Source organism: Choloepus didactylus, chromosome 2 (assembly GCF_015220235.1).
Source record: "Choloepus didactylus isolate mChoDid1 chromosome 2, mChoDid1.pri, whole genome shotgun sequence".
NCBI lineage: Eukaryota > Metazoa > Chordata > Mammalia > Pilosa > Megalonychidae > Choloepus > Choloepus didactylus.
This window is the reverse complement of record NC_051308.1, coordinates 35,536,224-35,559,316: the sequence shown is the minus strand read 5'-3', so window position 1 is coordinate 35,559,316 and position 23,093 is coordinate 35,536,224. Positions and strand designations below refer to the sequence as shown.

The 23,093-nt window shown below is 37.0% G+C and overlaps 1 protein-coding gene across 5 annotated transcripts in view; it reads right to left on the bottom strand.

Moving 5' to 3' along the window:
- The window catches only part of NVL (nuclear VCP like), a 185,241-nt gene that overhangs the window by 131,813 nt on the left and 30,335 nt on the right, over positions 1-23,093 (bottom strand). For 4 of the 5 annotated variants that reach the window (XR_005214811.1, XM_037823031.1, XM_037823045.1 and 1 more), the window contains exons 6-11: positions 20,959-21,231; positions 19,058-19,187; positions 18,759-18,835; positions 12,919-13,053; positions 10,395-10,496; positions 8,835-8,952 (exon numbers count right to left, since the gene is read on the bottom strand). Coding sequence is in view for 4 of the 5 variants with exons in the window: in XM_037823031.1 (XP_037678959.1) it covers positions 8,835-8,952; positions 10,395-10,496; positions 12,919-13,053; positions 18,759-18,835; positions 19,058-19,187; positions 20,959-21,231 (835 nt within the window). In the remaining variant the exon portion in view is untranslated. The remainder of the gene's footprint in view (positions 1-8,834; positions 8,953-10,394; positions 10,497-12,918; positions 13,054-18,758; positions 18,836-19,057; positions 19,188-20,958; positions 21,232-23,093) is intronic. The other variant, XM_037823064.1, reaches the window with a different exon arrangement.

Sequence of the window (23,093 nt, the reverse complement as noted above, 5' to 3'; positions counted from 1 at the left end):
ATAAAGCAGCAGAAGTCTGGGGTTATAGACCCTCACAGTAATAAGAAGGTAGTAAGATGCTAATTAAGTACTCTAACGACCAGGCCACAGAGTTTGTAGAATACGTGATTTTAGTATTCCCAGTAGTTATGTTCTATAATGTTGCTGTGAACAATGGATTAGTGAATACTGACCCACTGCTTCTAGGAGAAACATAGGGTTAGGATTCTGTGAGCCTCAGGTCACAACACTTTCATCAATTGATCAATGAATAACGTTGTTTTATGTGTCCTTCCATTAAAGACACCTTATTTAATACATATTGTTGACAAATTAACATTGAACTCACAAGCCAAAAGCTCTATAACCCATGTCAAACAAAGCTTATTTAACACATGATTTTTTGTCATAAGGCACAACACAGCCTTCCTGCACTTAAGAACAGTAGCCAGCACTTAGCACTAGGCTTGGGGGCCTTTTAAAACAGTGAAACCACCAACAAAAAAACTCAAAAATGTGAAAGGTGTAGCACAAATCATACTGCAAAAAGAACAGTTCTTTACAGTATGAAGCTGAAACAAGAAAGCCGAGCATGCCCTCAGATAGAAATGTGCACACTGGGCAACTAATTTTTCACCACTTTACACAAGTCTGCAAATGACCACATAAGTACCATGAGTACTGATTTTGGGGTTACAAATAAATTCTAGTGACTAAGTGAATTTGCAATTACAGAATCTGCAAATGATAAGGATCAATTGTATATTCTTAAGTCAACCAGATGTCTGCAAAGGTTTTTCTGATAAGATCTGTGTTTTGGAAAGATAATTGTAACACTAATTTTGAACATGGAGTAAACAGGAATAAGAAAAGAGTTACTATGTGATTTGATTACAATTATCAGCTGAGAGATGATGAGTGCAGTAAGACAAGAATGGAGTAAATAAAAAGGAAAAACCAATTTAAGAAAAAATTTGTAGGTGAAATCAAAAGCACTAAGCAAATGATTAGATACAAAAGGTGATGGAGAAGGAAGAGACAAAGATGATTTAGTTTGGACAAGATGGGATGGGATGCTGGTACAAGGAATACAGGAAGGATATTAGGCAGAGGCTAAAGGGATAAATGAGAAAGTAAATTAAGCTTTGGACATAGTAAATTTGATCTGTATATGTGATAGTCATGTGGGAGTATCTGACGAGCAGTTGGCAGTATAGGTTTGAAGCTTACCAGAAATCAAGGTTACAGGTGCACATTTGAGAGTTTTTCAATGAAGAGCTGAACGCGTATAAGACAAGAAGAAAAGAAGATCAAGTGCAAAATCATAGGGAATATCTTTGTTTAAAGGATGCATAGAAGGAGGCAAGTAAGTAAAAGAAACAGATAAGGAGTGGTCAGAGAACCAGGAGAACAGAAAGAGCAGTGTCACTCAAGCCAAGAATGCTAATTACAATTACAAGGAGAAAAGTGGTCAACAGTATCAAGTGTCATCAGCAGCACTGTAACACTTAACTGAGTACTCACTATGTGTCAAGTGCTACTCCATGTTATGAATATTATCAGAGTTAATACAACTACAGGAGGTAGGTTTTCAAGCAAGGAAACTAAAGAACGAAGATCAAAGGGAAAAGAACTAAAAGTAAGCCAAAACTGTGGCACAGAGATGATCATCAACAGCTTTTCCGTGGTTAGTTTCAGTAAAATGATAGAAACAAAAATAAAATTATAAAAGATATACAATAGAAGGGAAATAAGCTCAGTGACTATTCTTATCATAAATTTTGCATTGAAAGAAGAGATACCTGAACAAGCAAAAGGAGATCCATGAACAAGTAAAAGAAATCTTATAGGAAACGAGGACATTTAAGTAGCCTTGTAATCTACAAAAACTTGCATTTGCACAAAGATTTCTTTTTATGATGAATCCCCTCTCCACTATTACTGGTTTAAAGCCAAAACTGATTCATGTATGTTTTAAATCTCCATAGTAAGATCTCAATAGAATGACCAAGGCAAGGGACTTGTTTCCTTTACCTAGTTCCTGGTGTCTTGATCTTGGTAATATGCTCTGAGCATACCAAGGTTTTGATATCAGAATTCAAAAAGAAAAATCATGGAAATATATTAAATCTTCAGTAATGAAAAAACTCTTCCACAGAAAATCAGTCTGCAGAAAATGATATTTTTTCCTTCTTTGTTGTAAGTAAAATCATATGAAAGATAAAAATCATTCGTATTGGTCATTCACTACTTTGGGATAAGTCTTACTCTTTCTCAATCTCCTAGAGTAAGATTTTATCACATTAAATGGAAGCCATATTAGACAAAAGTTTGAATTTCAGAATATAATAAATTATAACATAATACAGTATAAAATAGTATAATATAATATAGGAATACAGAGTAAAAGAAATTAGTAAGTACTGTTCAGGAGAGATCTCTAGGATAGCAGCTTCAACAAATAAAAACATTGTGGCTCACATATTAGTTATATATTTGCAAACAAATATCTTGATTCTAACCTACACTTAGCTAATGACTCACTATATGAACTTGGGCCTTTGCTCTCTATACACCAAAGCAAATGATCTTTTTTTTTTTATCTTCATTTTATTGAGATATATTCACATACCACGCAGTCATACAAAACAAATCGTACTTTCGATTGTTCACAGTACCATTACATAGTTGTACATTCATCACCTAAATCAATCCCTGACATCTTCATTAGCACACACACAAAAATAACAAGAATAATAATTAAAATGAAACAGAACAATTAAAGTAAAAAAGAACACTGGGTACCTCTGTCTGTTTGTTTCCTTCCCCTATTTTTCTACTCATCCATCCATAAACTAGACAAAGTGGAGTGTGGTCCTTATGGCTTTCCCAATCCCATTGTCACCCCTCATAAGCTACATTTTTATACAACTGTCTTCGAGATTCATGGGTTCTGGGTTGTAGTTTGATAGTTTCAGGTATCCACCACCAGCTACCCCAATTCTTTAGAACCTAAAAAGGGTTGTCTAAAGTGTGTGTAAGAGTGCCCACCAGAGTGACCTCTCGGCTCCTTTTGGAATCTCTCTGCTACTGAAGCTTATTTCATTTCCTTTCACATCCCCCTTTTGGTCAAGAAGATGTTCTCCGTCCCACGATGCCAGGTCTACATTCCTCCCCGGGAGTCATATTCCACGTTGCCAGGGAGATTCACTCCCCTGGGTGTCTGATCCCACGTAGCGGGGAGGGCAGTGATTTCACCTTTCAAGTTGGCTTAGCCAGAGAGAGAGGGCCACATCTGAGCAACAAAGAGGCATTTGGGAGGAGGCTCTTAGGCACAACCATAGGGAGGCCTAGCCTCTCCTTTGCAGCAACCGTCTTCCCAAGGGTAAAACCTGTGGTAGAGGGCTCAACCCATCAAACCACCAGTCCCCTATGTCTGTGGTCATGTTAGCAACCATGGAGGTGGGGTAGGCAAATACCCCTGCATTCTCCACAGGCTCCTCAAGGGGGCACTACATCTTTTTTTTTTTTCCCTTGTTTTTCTTTTCTTTTTTTTTTTTTTAACTTTCCCTTCTTTTTTAAATCAACTGTATGAAAAAAAAAGTTAAAAAGAAAACAAACATACAATAAAAGAACATTTCAAAGAGACCATAACAAGGGACTAAGAAAAAGACAACTAACCTAAGACAACTGCTTAACTTCCAACATGTTCCTACTTTACCCCAAGAAAGTTACCTAATATAACAACATTTCTGTGAACTTGCTCCTACTATATCCATCAGAAATTCACAGACCATAGTCATTCCTGGGCATCCCCAGAACGTTAAATAGCTTATCTGTTCTTCTTGGATTATTGTTCCCCCTTCCTTAATTGCTCTCTATTGCTAGTTCCCCTACATTCTACATTATAAGCCATTTGTTTTACATTTTTCAAAGTTCACATTAGTGGTAGCATATAATATTTCTCTTTTTGTGCCTGGCTTATTTCGCTCAGCATTATGTCTTCAAGGTTCATCCATGTTGTCATATGTTTCACGAGATCGTTCCTTCTTACTGCCGCGTAGTATTCCATCGTGTGTATATACCACATTTTATTTATCCACTCATCTGTTGAAGGACATTTGGGTTGTTTCCATCTCTTGGCAATTGTGAATAATGCTGCTATGAACATTGCCGTGCAGATATCTGTTCGTGTCACTGCTTTCCAATCTTCCGGGTATATACCAAGAAGTGTAATCGCTGGATCGAATGGTAACTCTATATCTAGTTTTCTAAGGAACTGCCAGACTGACTTCCAGAGTGGCTGAACCATTATACAGTCCCACCAACAGTGAATAAGAGTTCCAATTTCTCCACATCCCCTCCAGCATTTGTAGTTTCCTGTTTGTTTAATGGCAGCCATTCTAATCGGTGTGAGATGGTATCTCATTGTGGTCTTAATTTGCATCTCTCTAATAGCTAGTGAAGCTGAACATTTTTTCATGTGTTTCTTGGCCATTTGTATTTCCTCTTCAGAGAACTGTCTTTTCATATCTTTTGCCCATTTTATAATTGGGCTGTCTGTACTATTGTCATTGAGTTGTAGGATTTCTTTATATATGCAAGATATCAGTCTTTTGTCAGATACATGGTTTCCAAAAATTTTTTCCCATTGCAGCAAATGATCTTTTTTTTTTTTTTTTTTTTTTTTATTTTTAAAAGATTTAATAGGTGACATTAAAGATTGCTCTATATCAGGTCCTTCACAGTCTTATAAATATTTAATAATTGATTTATGAATTTACAAAAACCTAGGGCATTAAATACAACTCTTTGAAAACACAATTTTACAAACAGATTAGCACTGTAGTTAAGTGTCTTTGAGCAGTTTGAAGCTCACTTCCCACTCTGCCACTTACTACTGAGAAACCTTGAGCAATTTGCTGAGCTTCAGCTTCCTAACTTGTAAATTAGGAATAAAACCTATTTTATTAAATAGCACAGTACCTGGAATATGGTAAATACTTAATAAATGGAACAATTGTTATTATTATATTAAAACTCTTCTGTTTTGCTAGACTCCAAATTTTAAAAAACAATCTATATAAAACCTGAAACTAGCACATTTTATCTTTTAGAATTTTTTTTTTTTTTAATCATCATTTTATTGAGACATATTCACATACCACGCAGTCATACAAAACAAATTGCACTCTCGATTGTCCACAGTATCATCACACAGTTGCACATTCATCACCTAAATCAATCCCCGACACCCTCACCAGCACACACACAAAAACAACAAGAATAATAACCAGAGTGAAAAAGAGCAATTGAAGCAAAAAAGAACACTGGGTACCCTTGTCTGTCTGTCTCCCTCCCCTACCCCTCCACACATCCATCCATAAACTAGACAAAGCGGTGCCTGGTCCCCATGGCCTTCCCAATCCCATTGTCACCCCTCATAAGCTACACCTTTATACAACTGTCTTCGAGATTCATGGGTTCTGGGTTGTAGTTTGATAGTTTCAGGTATCCACCACCAGCTACCCCAATTCTTTAGAACCTAAAAAGGGCTGTCCAAAGTGTGCACAAGAGTGCCCACCAGAGTGACCTCTCGGCTCCTTTTGGAATCTCTCTGCCACTGAAGCCTACTTCATTTCCTTTCACATCCCCCTTTTGGTCAAGAAGATGTTCTCCGTCCCACGGTGCCAGGTCTACATTCCTCCCTGGGAGTCATATTCCACGTTGCCAGGGAGATTCACTTCCCTGGGTGTCTGATCCCACGTAGGGGGGAGGGCAGTGATTTCACCTTTCAAGTTGGCTTAGCCAGAGAGAGAGGGCCACATCTGAGCAACAAAGAGGCATTCAGGAGGAGACTCTTAGGCACAAATACAGGGAGGCCTAGCCTCTCCTTTGCAGCAACCGTCTTCCCAAGGGTAAAACTTATGGTAGAGGGCTCAACCCATCAAACCACCAGTCCCCTATGTCTGTGGTCATGTTAGCAACCATGGAGGTGGGGTAGGCGAATACCCCTGCATTCTCCACAGGCTCCTCAAGGGGGCACTACATCTTTTTTTTTTTTTTTTAACTTTCCCTTCTTTTTTCAAATCACCTGTATGAAAAAAAAAGTTAAAAAGAAAACAAACATACAATAAAAGAGCATTTCAAAGAGACCATAGCAAGGGAGTAAGAAAAAGACAACTAACCTAAGACAACTGCTTAACTTCCAACATATTCCTACTTTACCCCAAGAAAGTTACCTAATATAACAACATTTCTGTGAACTTGCTCCTACTATATCCATCAGAAATTCACAGACCATAGTCATTCCTGGGCATCCCCAGAACGTTAAATAGCTTATCTGTTCTTCTTGGATTATTGTTCCCCCTTCCTTAATTGCTCTCTATTGCTAGTTCCCCTACATTCTACATTATAAGCCATTTGTTTTACATTTTTCAAAGTTCACATTAGTGGTAGCATATAATATTTCTCTTTTTGTGCCTGGCTTATTTCGCTCAGCATTATGTCTTCAAGGTTCATCCATGTTGTCATATGTTTCACGAGATCGTTCCTTCTTACTGCCGCGTAGTATTCCATCGTGTGTATATACCACATTTTATTTATCCACTCATCTGTTGAAGGACATTTGGGTTGTTTACATCTCTTGGCAATTGTGAATAATGCTGCTATGAACATTGCCGTGCAGATATCTGTTCGTGTCACTGCTTTCCAATCTTCCGGGTATATACCGAGAAGTGTAATCGCTGGATCGAATGGTAACTCTATATCTAGTTTTCTAAGGAACTGCCAGACTGACTTCCAGAGTGGCTGAACCATTATACAGTCCCACCAACAGTGAATAAGAGTTCCAATTTCTCCACATCCCCTCCAGCATTTGTAGTTTCCTGTTTGTTTAATGGCAGCCATTCTAATCGGTGTGAGATGGTATCTCATTGTGGTCTTAATTTGCATCTCTCTAATAGCTAGTGAAGCTGAACATTTTTTCATGTGTTTCTTGGCCATTTGTATTTCCTCTTCAGAGAACTGTCTTTTCATATCTTTTGCCCATTTTATAATTGGGCTGTCTGTACTATTGTCATTGAGTTGTAGGATTTCTTTATATATGCAAGATATCAGTCTTTTGTCAGATACATGGTTTCCAAAAATTTTTTCCCATTGCAGCAAATGATCTTTTAAGAATATCGTTTCCAGCTCTTAATAAGCGGAAATTGTCAAATGAGTTTAAGTTTTTGAAAATAGGTAAAATGAGTTCTCTATGTGTTCTCTTTATCTTGCTGATATTAATTTGCTTAAATTTTTAAATTATTAAAATTTCAAATTTGTAAACTCTGAGTTAATAAGGTTTTACAAAATTCTCAAACAGTATAAAACAAACTACCACAAAGCACACACCATTGAGAGCTGACACGATTACTGCTTTCCAAACTATGCTGGTTTATAGAGGAGGAAAATTAACACACACATACACAGACACAAACACACCAAAAAGTCCCAACAAAAATGGCTTTCAAAAACTTCCTAGTAACAAGTAATCTGCTTGATCTCTGTACTTACTCATTTTTTCCACATTTTAATATCTCTGAAATGAGAATCCTTCTACTATGTGATAAAAATAGTGTCCAAGTATAATTGGTGGTCTTTTTTCCCTTCTTAAAGGTACATAAAATAATGGTATATCTTATAATTGATAACAATTTACCTATATTAAATATGGCAATACAAATTTATATAATAAAAAACCAGCAAAATAAGAAACCTACAACCTGGCACCACAAGGAGTAAAGACAGAAACTACTTACAAATCCCAGAGGTAGACAAAACATGTGCTATTTTAAAGTGGGCAGGATTTAGTTCCAAATGTTCTGTTTGTGCTGGCTCTCTCCTCCCAAATTGTTACTTAGAAATCATCAAAGAAAATTAAGAAACAAGTTGCAGACAGGGAGAAAATATAAACTGCAATATATTTAACAAAGGATTTGTTTCTAAAATATTTTTTTAAATACTGCTTCAAATCAATTTTAAAAAGACAATTCAGTAGAACAATGGGTAAAGGATGAGAAAAAGGCAATACAGAGATGATTCAAACAGTCCAAAAAATAGCATGCAAAGATGCTCAACCTCAAAGGTAATCAGGGAAAATGCAAATTAAAACAAACTGAGATACCAGCTTTCATCCAGCAGATTGGAAAAAATTAAAACTGATAACATTATTTCTGAAGATCTGAAAAAAGGGAGCCTCCTATGTAGTGTTGGTGGAAATGTAAACTACAAATTCGTTTTGGAAGGCAAATTTTCAGTTCCCAGGAAAATTTAAAATGCATACTCTTCAACCATCAGTTCAATTTCTACTTACAAGTCAATTTCAAGAGACACATGGGCACTAAAAAGGATGTGCCCTGCAGCTTATTTTACTGTAAAGGACAACACTGAAAATAACAGAAGCATCTAATAAAATCAGAATACTTAAACACAATATGGTAAATCTATTTATAGAGTATCATGTAGCAGCTAAAAAGAGGCAAATCTAAATGCATTAAAATGACAACATTTCCAAGACATATTGTTATGGTACAAATAGCAAGTTGTAGAACAATTTTTGTATGGTGCAATTCCAGTGGTGTAAAAAACAAAAGAATGTATTAGTATACATATATATGTATGTAAATACTGAAAACATGACTGTGAGATAAACTCCAAAAACTTTACTTGTGGTAATGGCTTATGAAAAGAAAAAGATTTGTTTTTCACTCTGAGCTTTACTATGTTTGATGGTTTTAGATTATTTTCATGTATTACTTACACTATTAAAAAAAACAATTTATCTTAAAATGAATTCATTATTTTAAACTGACCATCCATGCAGGTTAGGAGCTGGGCTACAATTCTTCGTTCCATATCTTTTGAAGCAACTTCTCTTTTGGGAGTAATAGCATCAATTTCATCAATAAAAAGGATGCAGGGGGCATTTGACTAGAAATAAGAACAATACAAGACAAGCATAAATACATTCTCTACACTGCAATATACTTAAGCACTTGTTTTTAAGTCTTAAATTTCAAGGATCACTCACCAGCAGTGAACAATCTGAGACAGAAATTAAGAAAACAATTCCCATTACAAGAGTCCAAAAGAATAAAATATCTAGGAATAAATTTAACTAAGATGTAAAAGAACTGTACACTGAAAACTCTAAAATACTACTGAAAGAAATTAACGATGACCTAAATTAATGAAAAGTTATCCCTTAGTAATGTGGATTGGAAGACTTGGTTTGATGTGAAGACTGACAATGAAAAAAGGTGTGGGCAGCACAAGGAAGATGCAGGGAAAAGGTGAGAAGGGCACCATGCAAAGCAAAGCTAAACTCTTTCAGGTGTAATCTGTTTTCCAAAATGAGCTCTTTTCAATTGTTAAATTGGCATGTGTAACAAGAGGACTTTCTTAATTACTGCTAAAATGCAAATTCTCTTCCAATTTCATACCAGCACTAGCAGTTGTATTTGCCATGTTCACCAGCCACTATACATGTTGGTTGCAAATGACGACATAAAATTGAACTTTCATCATTTTTTAATCATTAACCTCAGTCATGACTAGTGAGTGCTCAAGTATGCACAATTTAGTAGCTAATATTTACAAAGCTGTTGGCATGTGCCAACACCAAATCCTCTCATTTCATCCTTTTGAAAACTGCATGAGATTTGGTTATTATTACTATCCAATTTTACTAGCAAGGAACTGAGTGGGGGTTGCAGTGGGTAAGGCTTGTTCAAGATCACACAATTAATATGTGGTGGCATAGGAATGTGAATCCGCCTTTGTGAACTGAACCATTTAACCATTGGTTAACCACTTAACTATTCAACAAAAGCAAACATTTAACCATTACACTATACTGAAGACAGAACTTTTAAATGCACACCAACATCATCTTCCTGGAATGTTCTTAAACTTCTGCTTTTAATAGCATGAATTGCAATTAGGATAAAAATGCAATCTGTAATTTCTCTTGTAACTTTCTTTTTACACCTTCAATTACGCCAAAAGAAAAGTTTATCTTGGCAATTCTGTAGTTTATTTTACAATGTTGTTCAAACCTAAGTAGAGAAAAGTGAATATAAACATCACAAAGCTAATACAGTTTTAATATATGACCACTGGTTATAGCAGCCCAGAATTTCTCACCAATTATCATTTTATTTGATTTCAGATTAAACAGATTATTGTATTCAAGTGTGTATCATCAAATCTACTTTAAATATTTACCCACTATGCAGAGCAAATTAGCATGATTGCAAAAGAAAGGTCAAGTGACTGGGTTAACAAGTACCAGTGCTAGAGAAAAAAGGATCTTTATTAACACAACCATACATCATTTGACAATCTGACATTAAAGTCATTAGCTGACTCACCACAGCTTGTTCAAAGAGTTCTCTCAGCTTCTGTTCAGATTCTCCAGAAACTCCGGACACAATCTCCGTGGCAGCTACTTTCAGGATTGGCAAGTCAAGTTCCTATGTACAAATATATAGAAGGGTTAAATTTTCAAATTTTAACTTCCTACTTTTACCTTATCTGGTCCCTTCATCAAAATCACATTTTTTAAAAAGACTCATTTTCTGAGGAACTGTATCTTTTGTGTCAATGAAAAACATTATGTAACAATCTAGAGTTTCATTCAAACACATTAATTAGACACCCCTACCGGTTTTCACTTTACTGATGTCACTATGAAACTTTATTATCTTTTCTGAATAAAGGGTCTTAAATCTTGTCTTCCTCCTTTTAGAACCAAGCCTAAACAACTGTATCTGTAACTTACTTGTTAGACAGAAATAGCAGGGGTTGGGACACAGCTGTCCCTCACACACCCTAACTAAAATTTAGCCTCCCCTCCCTAGAGAGCAGCAAGTTACTAGACAGATGAGGCAGGCCCTTTAAGAAAAAGAGGAGAAACTACTTTAGTACCAACAGCACAAATGTCAACAAGTATGGCTAACTCCTATTCATTCTTCTGACTACCCTGAAATTTCATTTCCTCAACCAAATCTTCCTTGATTTCCAAATCTAACTTGAGTATCCCAACTACAAGCTACATATCACTGTACTTTATCTGTCTTCTACTTATTACAATTGTAACCTACGTATAGTATTTATGTGTACAATTAACATCTGTCTCTCATATTAGACTGAAAACTCAGAGATAAGAACTGGGTTTGTTATACTTACCACCATATCCCAATGTCTGGCATGTATAAATCACATGATAAGGATTTGTTTTACAAATGAATAAATGAAGCAAACCCATCAAGTTCCCCTGTAAAAATGATTTTTCTCTCAGTGCACTAGTCTAAATGTCTGGTATAGAAGGCTGCTCTAATTGAAGTTATTTGGTTTATATTTCACCACCTGATACAATTTCTGAAAAATGCAATGTACTAAAATAAGACTGCTTACTTTATATTTTGCCAGGTAAGTTCCAGTATCACCATTTTACAAAGAAATGTCATTTTAACATTAAAAAATATATAAACATGATTCTGAATTGAAATTTTGAATAAATGTTGCTCTACGAAAAATATAGTCCTTCTTTAGTATTTTTATTTTAATGCTCTTGAGAACCACTGACTTAAAGGGAAATAATTATTAAGAAAAGTAACAAAAAAAACAAAACAACCATGTATCAAAAAAAATTTATTTTTTTTAAATTAGACAAGCTGTTGGTTTACAGAAAAATCATGCATAAAGTAAACAGTTCTCATATACCACCCTACTATTAACACCGTGCATTAGTGTGGTACATTTGTTACAAGTCATGAAGGAACATTTTTATAATTGTACTATTAACTATAGTCCATCGTTTACAATAGGGTTCACTGTTTGCATTGTACAGGGCATCTTAAAGACAGTGACCTTCCTCAAAACTACAGAAAATAGTTAATGGTCTGCATTAACTGGTTAAGTGCTGAATTAAGAAAAATGCAGCTTCAAAAGCCACAGAAGCAGCTCCTGGTGCCCTTGCTGGCCCACCACCGACCCCCTCCACAAGCAGGATGAAGCCAGCTTGTGCTCCCCCACTGTGGGTCCAGTGGGAGCAGAGTGGCCCCTGTGTGCATACTGGGGGTGCATGTATGTAAGTTTCAACCTATTGGGTGGAAGTCTAAGAGACTGAGCCTAGGAACTTGTCTCAGAGTTTGTCCTGAGGGCAGAGAAGTCACTTGCAAACAGCAGGGACAATTAAGCTGAAAGCCTCCAGTAAAGGACTACCTGCATTAAGTCACTCAAGAAAGCACCCAGGAGAGAGAGGAGGTTTATTTTAAAGGGAGTAGAGGGGGCATTCACTCAAACTACTGTAAACTGTAAACAGGGAATTCTTAAGACCTCTAGCAAGCACAAACCTAGAAGGCAGCTCTGGTTCCACAGAGGCCCAGAAAAAAAGAGGACCCAACACTTCCCACTGACTCAGGCTGATGAGGGCTAAGCTCTGACAGAGACCACCAGCCAAAGCAGAGTTGATTTGCAAAGAAAAAGAATGTATTTTTTAAAACACAAATGAACAAAAGTATGAATCTATCTTGTATTTTGATAAGTAGGTATTAAATGTAAAAATAAACTTTCATTGGTAATGTATCTCTTTAATGAGGTGGCTATAGGGTTATTTCTTTTAGTTAGTGTACACAATTGAAAAAAGGATTTTTGTAGCTATGCTATTTCACTTTCCACCCAAACCTTGTCATATAAACAACTGTATACACTTAAAACAAAACAAAAAAAATTCCACAAATAGCTGCTAGAAAGAAGTGAAAATCAAAGAGAGGATGAGACCTTAAAGGCCATATTCTCCTGAAGGGTGCCAGGTCTAGTTTAAGTTGACCAATGAGAATAAACAAAAACAAATAATAACAAAAATAACAAACAAATGTCCCCAAATCTCACCCCAGCAATTGCACGTGCAAGCAATGTCTTCCCACATCCTGGTGGTCCATGAAGGAGAACTCCACGCGGGGGTACGACACCCAGGTACTGGTACACCTCTGGGTGATGCATATGTATGAGCATCTTGCAGACTTCCTGGCAGGGAATAAGGAGGAAAAATGTCTTTCACAGCCCAAGACGGAAATAACCAAAGTAGAATTAAATGTCTTATTCTTTGAAGCAGCAAAATATTCTAGAGAGGGACTTCCAGAGAAGATGACAGAGTAGGGAGCTCCAGTATCCAGAAAAGCAGCAGGAAGAGGCTGATAAACTATGGCAAAGGACAATAAATTGATCTCTCCACAGGGCAGCTACCAGCGTCCATCACCCACTCCCGTGGCAGGCCACCTGTAGGGTCCAGTCCTTGGCCAGCTAACTGGTGACAGAAAGGGGCATAAAAACCCTCTTCTCCAAGATCAGGGGTAGGTACAGCTGATTAATGATCACATTCTAGGGTGCAGCTCTGCAGGCAGGTGTAGTTAAAACCCTCCCAGGGTTTTATTTTTTATTCTTATTTCTGTTCTGGAGTAATGAAAATGTTCTAAAATTGATCACGAGGATGTATGCACAACTATCTGATGATACGGTGAGCCAGTGATTGTATACTTTGGAAGCTTTGTGTGGTATGTGAATATATCTCAATAAAATTGGGAAAAGAAAAAAGAAAAAAAAAAAAAAAACCCTCCGAGGCCAGGTGCAGAGGCCATGGACATTTAAAGACGCAATGCATTCTCAGGGCTCCAGGGGACAGTTAGCTAAGGGCTGCATTTGCTGGGCAGGCCAGAAAAGCTCAGCTTCAGGGAGCCATAGGATAAATTTTTTACCTCTCCTGATCTCCTCCCCAGGGCACTTTGGAGTTGGTCTGAATCGCCTTTGTGGGTCCCCGGCCCTGTTTTGGCTGGGCAAGACTGGCTTGAAAAAGTCCTCTCCAGGGTGTCATTCCTCCCAGAATTTGCCCCCCAAGAAAAAGGAGCTTAAGACAACAAAAGGAGTATAAAAAACTTGACCAAAAGGGGGATGTGAAAGGAAATGAAATAAGCTATAGTGGCAGAGAGATTCCAAAAGGAGCCAAGAGGTAACTCTGATGGGCACTCTTATGCACAATATAGACAACCCTTTTTAGGTTCTAACAAATTGGAATAGCTAGCAGTAAATACCTGAAACTATCAAACTCCAACCCAGAACCCATGACTCTTGAAGATGATTGTATAAAAACATAGCTTATGAGGGGTGACAATGTGATTGGGAAAGCCATATGGACCACACTCCCTTTTGTCTAGTTTATGGATGGATGAGTAGAAAAATGGGGGAAGGAAACAAACAAACAAACAAACAAACAAAAAAGGTACCCAGTGTTCTTTTTTACTTTAATTCCTCTTTTTCACTTTAATTTTTATTCTTGTTATTTTCATGTGTGTGGTAATGAAAATGTCAGGGATTGATTTTGGTGATGAATGCACAACTATGTGATGGTTCTATGAACAACTGAATGTATGCTTTGTTTTGTATGACTGAATGGTATATGAATATATCTCAATAAAATGAATTAAAAACAAAAAATAAAAAAACACTATAGAGGCAGACAGTCTGAGACAAAGACCTGTGAGCTTCAAATGCCTGGAAAAGGGAGGTCTGTCTCCTGGGTAACAGAGGGGACAACCAAACTCCTGCAAACAGGGGACCTCCAAAACAATCAACAAGCAAAAGCCCAGGACAAGACAGAAGCCCAGAAAGACGGGGAAAACTGGCACACTGCATTCCCCCTGGGCACACCTTCCTGACAGGAGGACATAAGCTCAAGAAAATCTCTCTTATCACCAGCTGGTTACAAGATCAAGAAACAGACACCCCAAGGAGTAAATCCCAGAGTTAACATTTTAAAATATTAAAATGTACAGTGTGCAAAAAAAGAGTACAAGACAAAGAAACAGGAAATGACGGCCAATCCAAAAGAAAAGAATAAAACTACAGAAAACATAAATGAAGAAGATGAGAATGTGGACATACTGAACAAAACCTTTAAAAAAAAAGATCTTGAAAATGCTCAAGGAGATGAAGGAAAATACACAGAAAGAACTAAAGGATATCAAGAAAACAAGGAATGAGCAATATGAAAGTCTAAGCAAAGAGGTAGAAATTTTTAAAAGGAACCAAATGGAACTACTAGAGTTGAATATCACAATAACTGAAATAAAAAATGCCCACAAAGGTTTCAAGAGCAGATTGGAGCTGGCAGAAGAAAAAATCAGCGAACTTGAAGACAAGACACTTGAAATGAGTCAGGCTGCAGAGCAAAAATAAAAAAGAAATATTAAAAGCAAAAACAGCCGAAGATAGCTATAGGATACTATCAAGCACACCAATATACACATTATAGGAGTCCCAGAAGGAGAAGAGAGAAAAGGGCAGAAGGAATAGTCAAAGAAATAATGACAGAGTACTTCCCAAACTTAGCAAAAGATGTGAATATGCACACCCAAGAAGCTCAGAAAACAACAAATAGGATAAACATGAAGAAAAATACACTGTCATATATTGATTACGCTATTGAAAGCTAAGGACAAGGAGAGAGTTCTAAAAGCTGCAAGAGAAAAGCAACATGCTATGTACAAGCGAGTCCCAATTAGACTGAGTGCTGATTTCTCACCAGAAACCATGGAGACAAGAAGACAGTGGGTTGACGTGGCAGGTGAACTCACTGCCCTCCCCCCTATGTGGGACATGACTCCCAGGGGTGTAAATCTCCCTGGCAATCTGCGACATGATTCCCAGGGATGAGCTTGGATCCGGCATCATGGGATTGAGAAAATCTTCTTGACCAAAAGGGGGAAGCAAAATGAAACAAAATAAAGTTTCAGTGGCTGACAGATTTCAAACGGAGTTGAGGTCACTCTGGAGGGCATTCTTATGTGCTACATAGATACCCCTTTTTTGTTTTTAGTGTATTGGAATAGCCAGAAGGAAACACCTGGAACCCAGTAGCCTTGATTCTTGAAGACGACTGCATAACTATGTAGCTTACATAGTGTGATTGTGTGATCGTGCAAACCCTGTGACTCACACTCCCTTTATCCAGTGTATGCACAGATGAAAAATAGGGTCAAAAACTAAATGAAAAATAGAGTGGGAAGGGGGGTGGGGGAGGGAATGTTTTAGGTGTTCATTTTTACTTTTATTTTAATTTTTTTTTTTGGAGTAAGGAAAATGTTCAAAAATTGATTCTGGTAATGAATGCACAACTATATGATGGTACTGTGAATAAACTGTACACTGTAGATGACTGTAGGGTATGTGACAATATCTCAATAAAACTGTATTAAAAAAAAGAAGAAGAAGGCAGTGAGTTGAAATTCTTAAAGTGTTGAAAGAAAATAACTGCCAGCCAAGAATTTTATATCCAGTGAGACACGCTTTCAAAAATGAGAGACATTAAGACGTTCTCGGAGAAACAAAAGCTGAGGGAGCTCATCACCACTAGACCAGCCTTATAAGCAATGCTAAAGGGAGTTGTTCAGACTGAAAAGAAAGGATTCTAGACAGTGGTTCAAAGCAGAATAAAGAAATAAAGACTTGTGGTAAAGACCTAGTAAACCATTTGGGTAATTATAAAAGTATTGTTTGGTATGTAACTCCACTTCTTACTTCCTTCAGGTGCTAAATGCAAATGAATAAGAAGTAATGACAAATCTAAGTTTTTGGACATATAATACACAAAGATAAAAGTGGTAACAAGTTGTTAACGTGCCCACAGACATAGGGGACTGGTGGTTTGATGGATTGAGCCCTCTACCATGGGATTTGCCCTTGGAAGACTGTTGCTGCAAAGGAGAGGCTAGGCCTCCCTATAATTGTGCCTAAGAGCCTCCTCCCGAATGCCTCTTTGTTGCTCAGATGTGGCCCTGTCTCTCTCTACCTAAACCAACTTGAAAGGTGAAATCACTGCCCTCCCCCCTACGTGGGATCAGACACCCAGGGGAGTGAATCTCCCTGGCAACGTGGAATATGACTCTTGGGGAGGAATGTAGACCTGGCATCGTGGGACGGAGAACGTCTTCTTGACCAAAAGGGGGATGTGAAAGGAAATGAAATAAGCTTCAGTGGCAGAGAGATTCCAAAAGGAGCCAAGAGGTCACTCTGGTGGGCACTCTTATGCACAATATAGACAACCTTTTTTAGGTTCTAACAAATTGGTGTAGCTGGTGGTAGATACCTGAAACTATCAAACTACAACCCAGAACCCATGAATCGTGAAGACAATTGTATAAAAATGTGGCTTATGAGGGGGGACAGTGCGATTGGGGGGCCACAGGGATCACACTTCCGTTTGTCCAGTTTGTGGATGGATGAGTGGAAAGGTGGGGGAAGGAAACAAACAAACAAACAGACAAGGGCGCCCAATGTTCTTTTTTAGTTTAGTTGCTCTTTTTCACTTTAATTATTATTCTGGTTATTTTTGTGTGTGTGGTAATGAGGGTGTCGGGGATTGATTTTGGTGATGAATGCACAACTATGTAATGGTACTGTGAACAATCAAATGTACGATTTGTTTTGTATGGCTACGTGGTATGTGAATATATCTCAATAAAATGAATATTAAAAAAAAAGTGGTAACAAGTACAAAAAAAATGGTGGGGGAATAAAGGGGTATAGGAAAAGTATATATGTGTATTCTATTGAAGTTAAGTTGATATCACACCAAAGATGATTGCTATATATTTAGGATGTTAAATTTTAACTTCATGGTAACCACAAGGAAAATAGATGAAAAAGATCTGAAACAATAAGAACAAGCAAACTCACAGAGTCAGAAACTAGATTATAGATTACCAAGGGATGGGGAAGGGACAGGGAATGGGAAGTTAAGGCTTAAAATGTACAGGGTTCCTATCTGGAATGATGGAAACGTTTTGATATTAGATGGTGGTGATGATGGCACAACAGTGTGTACATAATAAACAGCAATGAAATATTATCTAAATGGGATTAAAGGGGGAAATGTTAGATTGTAAATATGGTAACAGAATAACAATGGAAAACAAAACAAAACAAAAAAATTATGGAATTACCCTGCATAAGCAGTGACTTTAAGTTAAACAGGACCTTTAGTTAGCAGTACAATTATAAAAATGTGCTATCATCAATTGTAACAAATATTCCACACAATGCAAGGTGTTGATCACGGGCTTGTATATGGGAATCCTGTATTTTATGCAAGCTTTTCCTATTAACCCACAAATAACAAAACATAACATAAGGTAACAACATAACATAAAACAACATAACATCACATAACATAACAACACATAACAACACACAATAATTCACAAGAACACATAACAACACATAACATAACATAAATAGTAGAGAGAGTACAGGCTTTAAAGTTAGACCTGGGTTCGAATCCCAGCTCTGATACCTATTCCATGATTTCAGGCAAGTCATTTAACCTTTCTGAGCTTCCATTTCTTAGGCTGTAATAATATTTACCTTGCAGATATATTGAAAAGTAACTAGCATGGTAACTGGAACAGAACAGAGAGTAAAAATAAACAATAACCACTATTACTAGTACTGTTAAAATAATATTACTAACAAAGCACGTACCTTAGTATACCATAATTAAAAATTGTCAAAGAGGAAAACCCTCAATACCCTGAAAACATAGGTAAATTTGCCCTTCTTACTTTCCCAGTCTCCTTTTCTACAAGCAACCCATATTAAAAACAAAGAGGTAGGCTTTGTTCACATAACTGATTAGCAATATATACCCATTTGAGGTAGAATTCTGCACTTTAACTAACCTTTAGTGTCGCATCATTGCCTCCAATATCTTCAAACGTCACATTGGAAATTTGCAATTCTAGCCCCCTGGCTTTAGCTGCAAAGCAGAAAAGGGAGGACATAAAAAGATTAGTGACTTAGTATTAACTCATAATTATATTTGATAATTTCTAAGGAACAAAGGTCCATTAGACACTGAAATACCTGTAATAATGGTCTCTGCACATAGAGGGTCCCCCAAGAAAAATAGGTTGGAATAGAGTGATTCCTTCTTTCAAAGCAAACATGATCATTACCACCCATAAGGCATGTACCTCACCTCTCTTGTGCAAGACAGTTTCTACTTCTCCATCTACTTCCTGAAGATCTTCTTTCTTCCTCTTGCTTCCTTTGCTCTTTAGCCTGACTTTCCTTTTTTTTTCACTCTCCAGAGAAGAATCTTTTGAATCCTAGAGAGAAAATAAATGTAAACATACGTACATATATAAAACATTTTCAAGCATGCCAATAAATGATTTTTTAAAGATGAGCAAATATAAAGAAATCCATCCTGCCTTTGCAAACCTGTTTGCTATCACCAACCTCTATGCTCAAGGTCGGTCTCAACTAAGAATAACCTTCTTCCTCACAGCCTTAAAGCTCAGTTTAAATCCTAGCATTTAAAAATGTCTTTTCCAGATCCTTTCATTTATAATTAGTCTCTTCCTCATACCTTCAGACCACTACATTTGCAAATATATTACAGCCTACCATAATCTGCCTTATATTCAAATTATTCATTTGTCTGCCTCCTCAGTGAATTCTGAGCTCTGAGTTCCTTGAGTTAGTATACTAACATTAATCTGTTCTCTCTCACTAATCCCTATACACAGTTTTTATTCACTTGATGTCTGAAAAATCACTGAATTAAATAAGCAGCTCAGAAGTCATATTTCATATTTCATGTGCTCAATAGCCATATGCAGCCTGTACTTAGCACACTGCACAATGACCGTTAGAGCACACCCACCCACAGTTTGGTGGGATAGATTACATTCAATCCCTTCTCATTCTGCCAAGCATGAGAAAGAGACAGTTAAGAATGGTGCCTTTTGTGTTCACTTTGTGATAATTCACCAAACTGCACCTTCACGTATATGATATTTTAATTTTTAAGGTTTTTAAAGAAAGGGTATCTACTTATTGTATACATTTTCATAGCATACCATTTATGTAGGATTCTCCAGGGTATTATCCTAAATTGAAAATAAAGCACATTGCTGCTTCGGCAGCAATTCTTCTTCCTTCCTAAAACTATCAACTCATGTATACCCAAAGTAGTTATTCCTTGACTGTCATTAGTAAACACATCTCAGGAACTTCATTAGGCATTAATTCAACAAACTGACTGACTAATATATGTGAAACAGATTTTAGGTAGGGACACATTACTAAACAAAACAAAATTCCTCCTCTCCAGGAGCTTATATTCTAGTGGAGTAAGAAAAGAATAAAATGAAAAAAAAAAACAACTAAACAATTATAAAATAAGTTGGGTGATTATAAGTGCTCAAAAGGAAAATAATGCAGGGTTAGGAAGCAGAGTGTGTCCAATGATATGCAATTTCACATAAAGTCAGGAAAGGCTTCTTTGTGAAGATGGCATATGAAAAGAGATGTGAGGAAGTGATAGAGTGGGCCTATATGAATCCGAGGGAAGAGGGTTTCAGGTAGAAAGTACCAGCGCAAACACACCACGGGGGAGCATGCTTGGTATATTCTAGGAACAGCAGGAGGCCACTACAGCTGAAGGTAAAGTGGGACAGGTAAAGGGAGAAGGTTGAAAGAGATAAGAGTAAAGAGGCAGGAGGGCAGCCAAATCATGCAGGGCTTTACTGGCAATTGTAAGACCTTTGGCTTTTAGGCTGAATGAAGCCACTGAAGCTTAAAGAGAAGAATGAAAACTATCTGGCAACCTGTAAAAAAGATATCTCTGTGTGAAGAATAAACTAGGGAACAATGAAGGAAGCAACTACATTTGGGAGGCTATTTCAATAGTTTAAGGCAAGAAATAGTGGAGGATTGAGTGGGATGAGAGGAGGTATGAAATGCTTGAATTCTATATTTATTTATAGTTGCTACGTCTTTTACAAAACACAGGTATCTGCTTGATGCAATATTCAATGAAAAGGTTGTAATGAACTCCAACTAAGTGATGCTAAAATTTCACTATGATAATACCTGTATCGCTGATAATGGCTTCTTATGATTATTTTTCTCATCTGACAGGTCCAAATAAAACTTGTCTTTCTTTCCACCAGGGGTTTTGTCAATAAACCATCCTCCTTCAGAAACTGTGGCAGAGGTCTTCAAAGGAATGGTGTCTGTTTTGGAAGTCGTCCATGATGTTGAAGTGGTGGTTTCTCTTTGCGCCATCTCAGGAGTATTTGAAACAGAATCAGTATTTCTTTTCCGATATAAGGAGACCAGAGAACTGTTCATGTGATTTGCTGACTAACATAAACATGAATTTAGGATAAATTACTCAATAGGTACTCGATTGCTCATCTATATTAATTTTCTACATATGCTTTGCCTTTCACAACCTCTCTCACAGCATTTATTTACATTCAGAAAACATAGGTGTTCACAATAAGATGATTCAGAAAGAAGCATTTACTATCCAAAAAGATGCACACACTCCCACACACACATTCCAAGTTAATGGACCAATTTATAATTGGAAGTTAAATAAACCCAAAGCTTGCTAACAGATGATTCTTCATTCTGGATTGCCAATCAAATACACTACTACACCCTGACTCTGACAGATACAAAAATAAATTGCAACAACCAGCCACTCTGTGACTAATTTAATCAAAATCTAAAAAAAAAAGGTTTACTATGATTTATTAAATTAAATTTATTAAATTATTCAGAGTATTCGATTCAGTTCAATGCAATAAATACTGAATCATACATAGAATGGAATAACTCCCCAGTGAGGTAAAATGGTAACTGATATTTTTAACAGATATTTTAAAAGATATTTAATAATAATGCATTTATTTAATAATAACTAAATAAATGAATAGAGAGCACAGTACAATGATAAGATTTAAAAGAAAAAAATTCTGGGTAACTACATACCAAATTAATAGCTATTTCTGAAAAATAGAATAATGAGATGATCTGTTTTCTACATCATGTATTTCTGTAATATTTGATTTCTTTATAATGAACATGTATTTTCTATAAGTAAAAATGAAACAAACTTCCACAACAATGGAATGAGAAAGTCAACAAATCCCCTCCCCCAAAAGCAACAAAAATTTAACTGGACAAATCTATTTAAAAAAAAATAACCATTTCAGCAGTCTGGTTATCAACCAAAAGCATACAATAAACCAAGAGGCATTGTTCATGAACACTACCAAACTTTGGGAAGAATAGCTTGAGTCTGTGGTGTTCTTGCCTAAGGATGCTTCCATCCCTCTAGCTCAACCAGGGCAGATTGTGACAACTAGCTGCTTTGCTGCCAGTGCTGGAAAATGCTCACTTGATTTGCAGCATTGTCAAAGAAGCAATTTTGGTAGCAAGTGAACAGGAAGAGCTAGCAACTCCGCTAGCCTGAGGTCCTGTTTGGGGGCAAAGGACTGGAAGACTAGCTAGGGGTTGACAGGGAGTTCCAGGAGGTGAGTCAGCCATAGGGAGCTTGATAAGCATTTTATGTATCCTGGGTTGACAAGAGACTGTGTACAGGTACAGAAGAAATGTGAGAGAGCCTGAGAGAAAGTAAAAGTCAAGACAGCCTTGAAAGCCAGAAGTTTTAATGTGAGTCCCAGCCTACACGTAGATGTATCAAAAGAAAGTGGAGGAAAAGCAACAAAACCCAAAAAAGAAGAGAGAGACTAGCAGACACCACTACGTGCCTTGCCATGTGACAGAGGAGTCCAGAATCTAGGATCACTTGGCAGCCAGTCTTCAGGAAGAAGATATTCAACAAAAAAGGGGGATAATCCTGACTTGTTCAGAACTCTGTTGGAGGATATGGACCAGAGAAGGATCCTACAGATGCCAAATTGAAGAAGAGAGATATCAGTGGGAAACAAAAAGTAACATCCAGGGTAGACAGAAGAGACAGACACCAATGTCTCAGGTGGCTGCAAAATGTTCCAGAAGCTTGGCCTCATTTGTCAGGTTCTGTTGGATTCCTGCTTCCAGTTCTTTCTCATGGCTTTCTATCTCTGTGTCTAAATTTCTTCTGCTTATAAGGACTCCAGTAATCAGGATTAAGATCCAACCTCATTCAGTCACACCACATCTTAATGAAAAATAAATCTTTAAGAGATCCTATTTACACTGGGTTCACAACC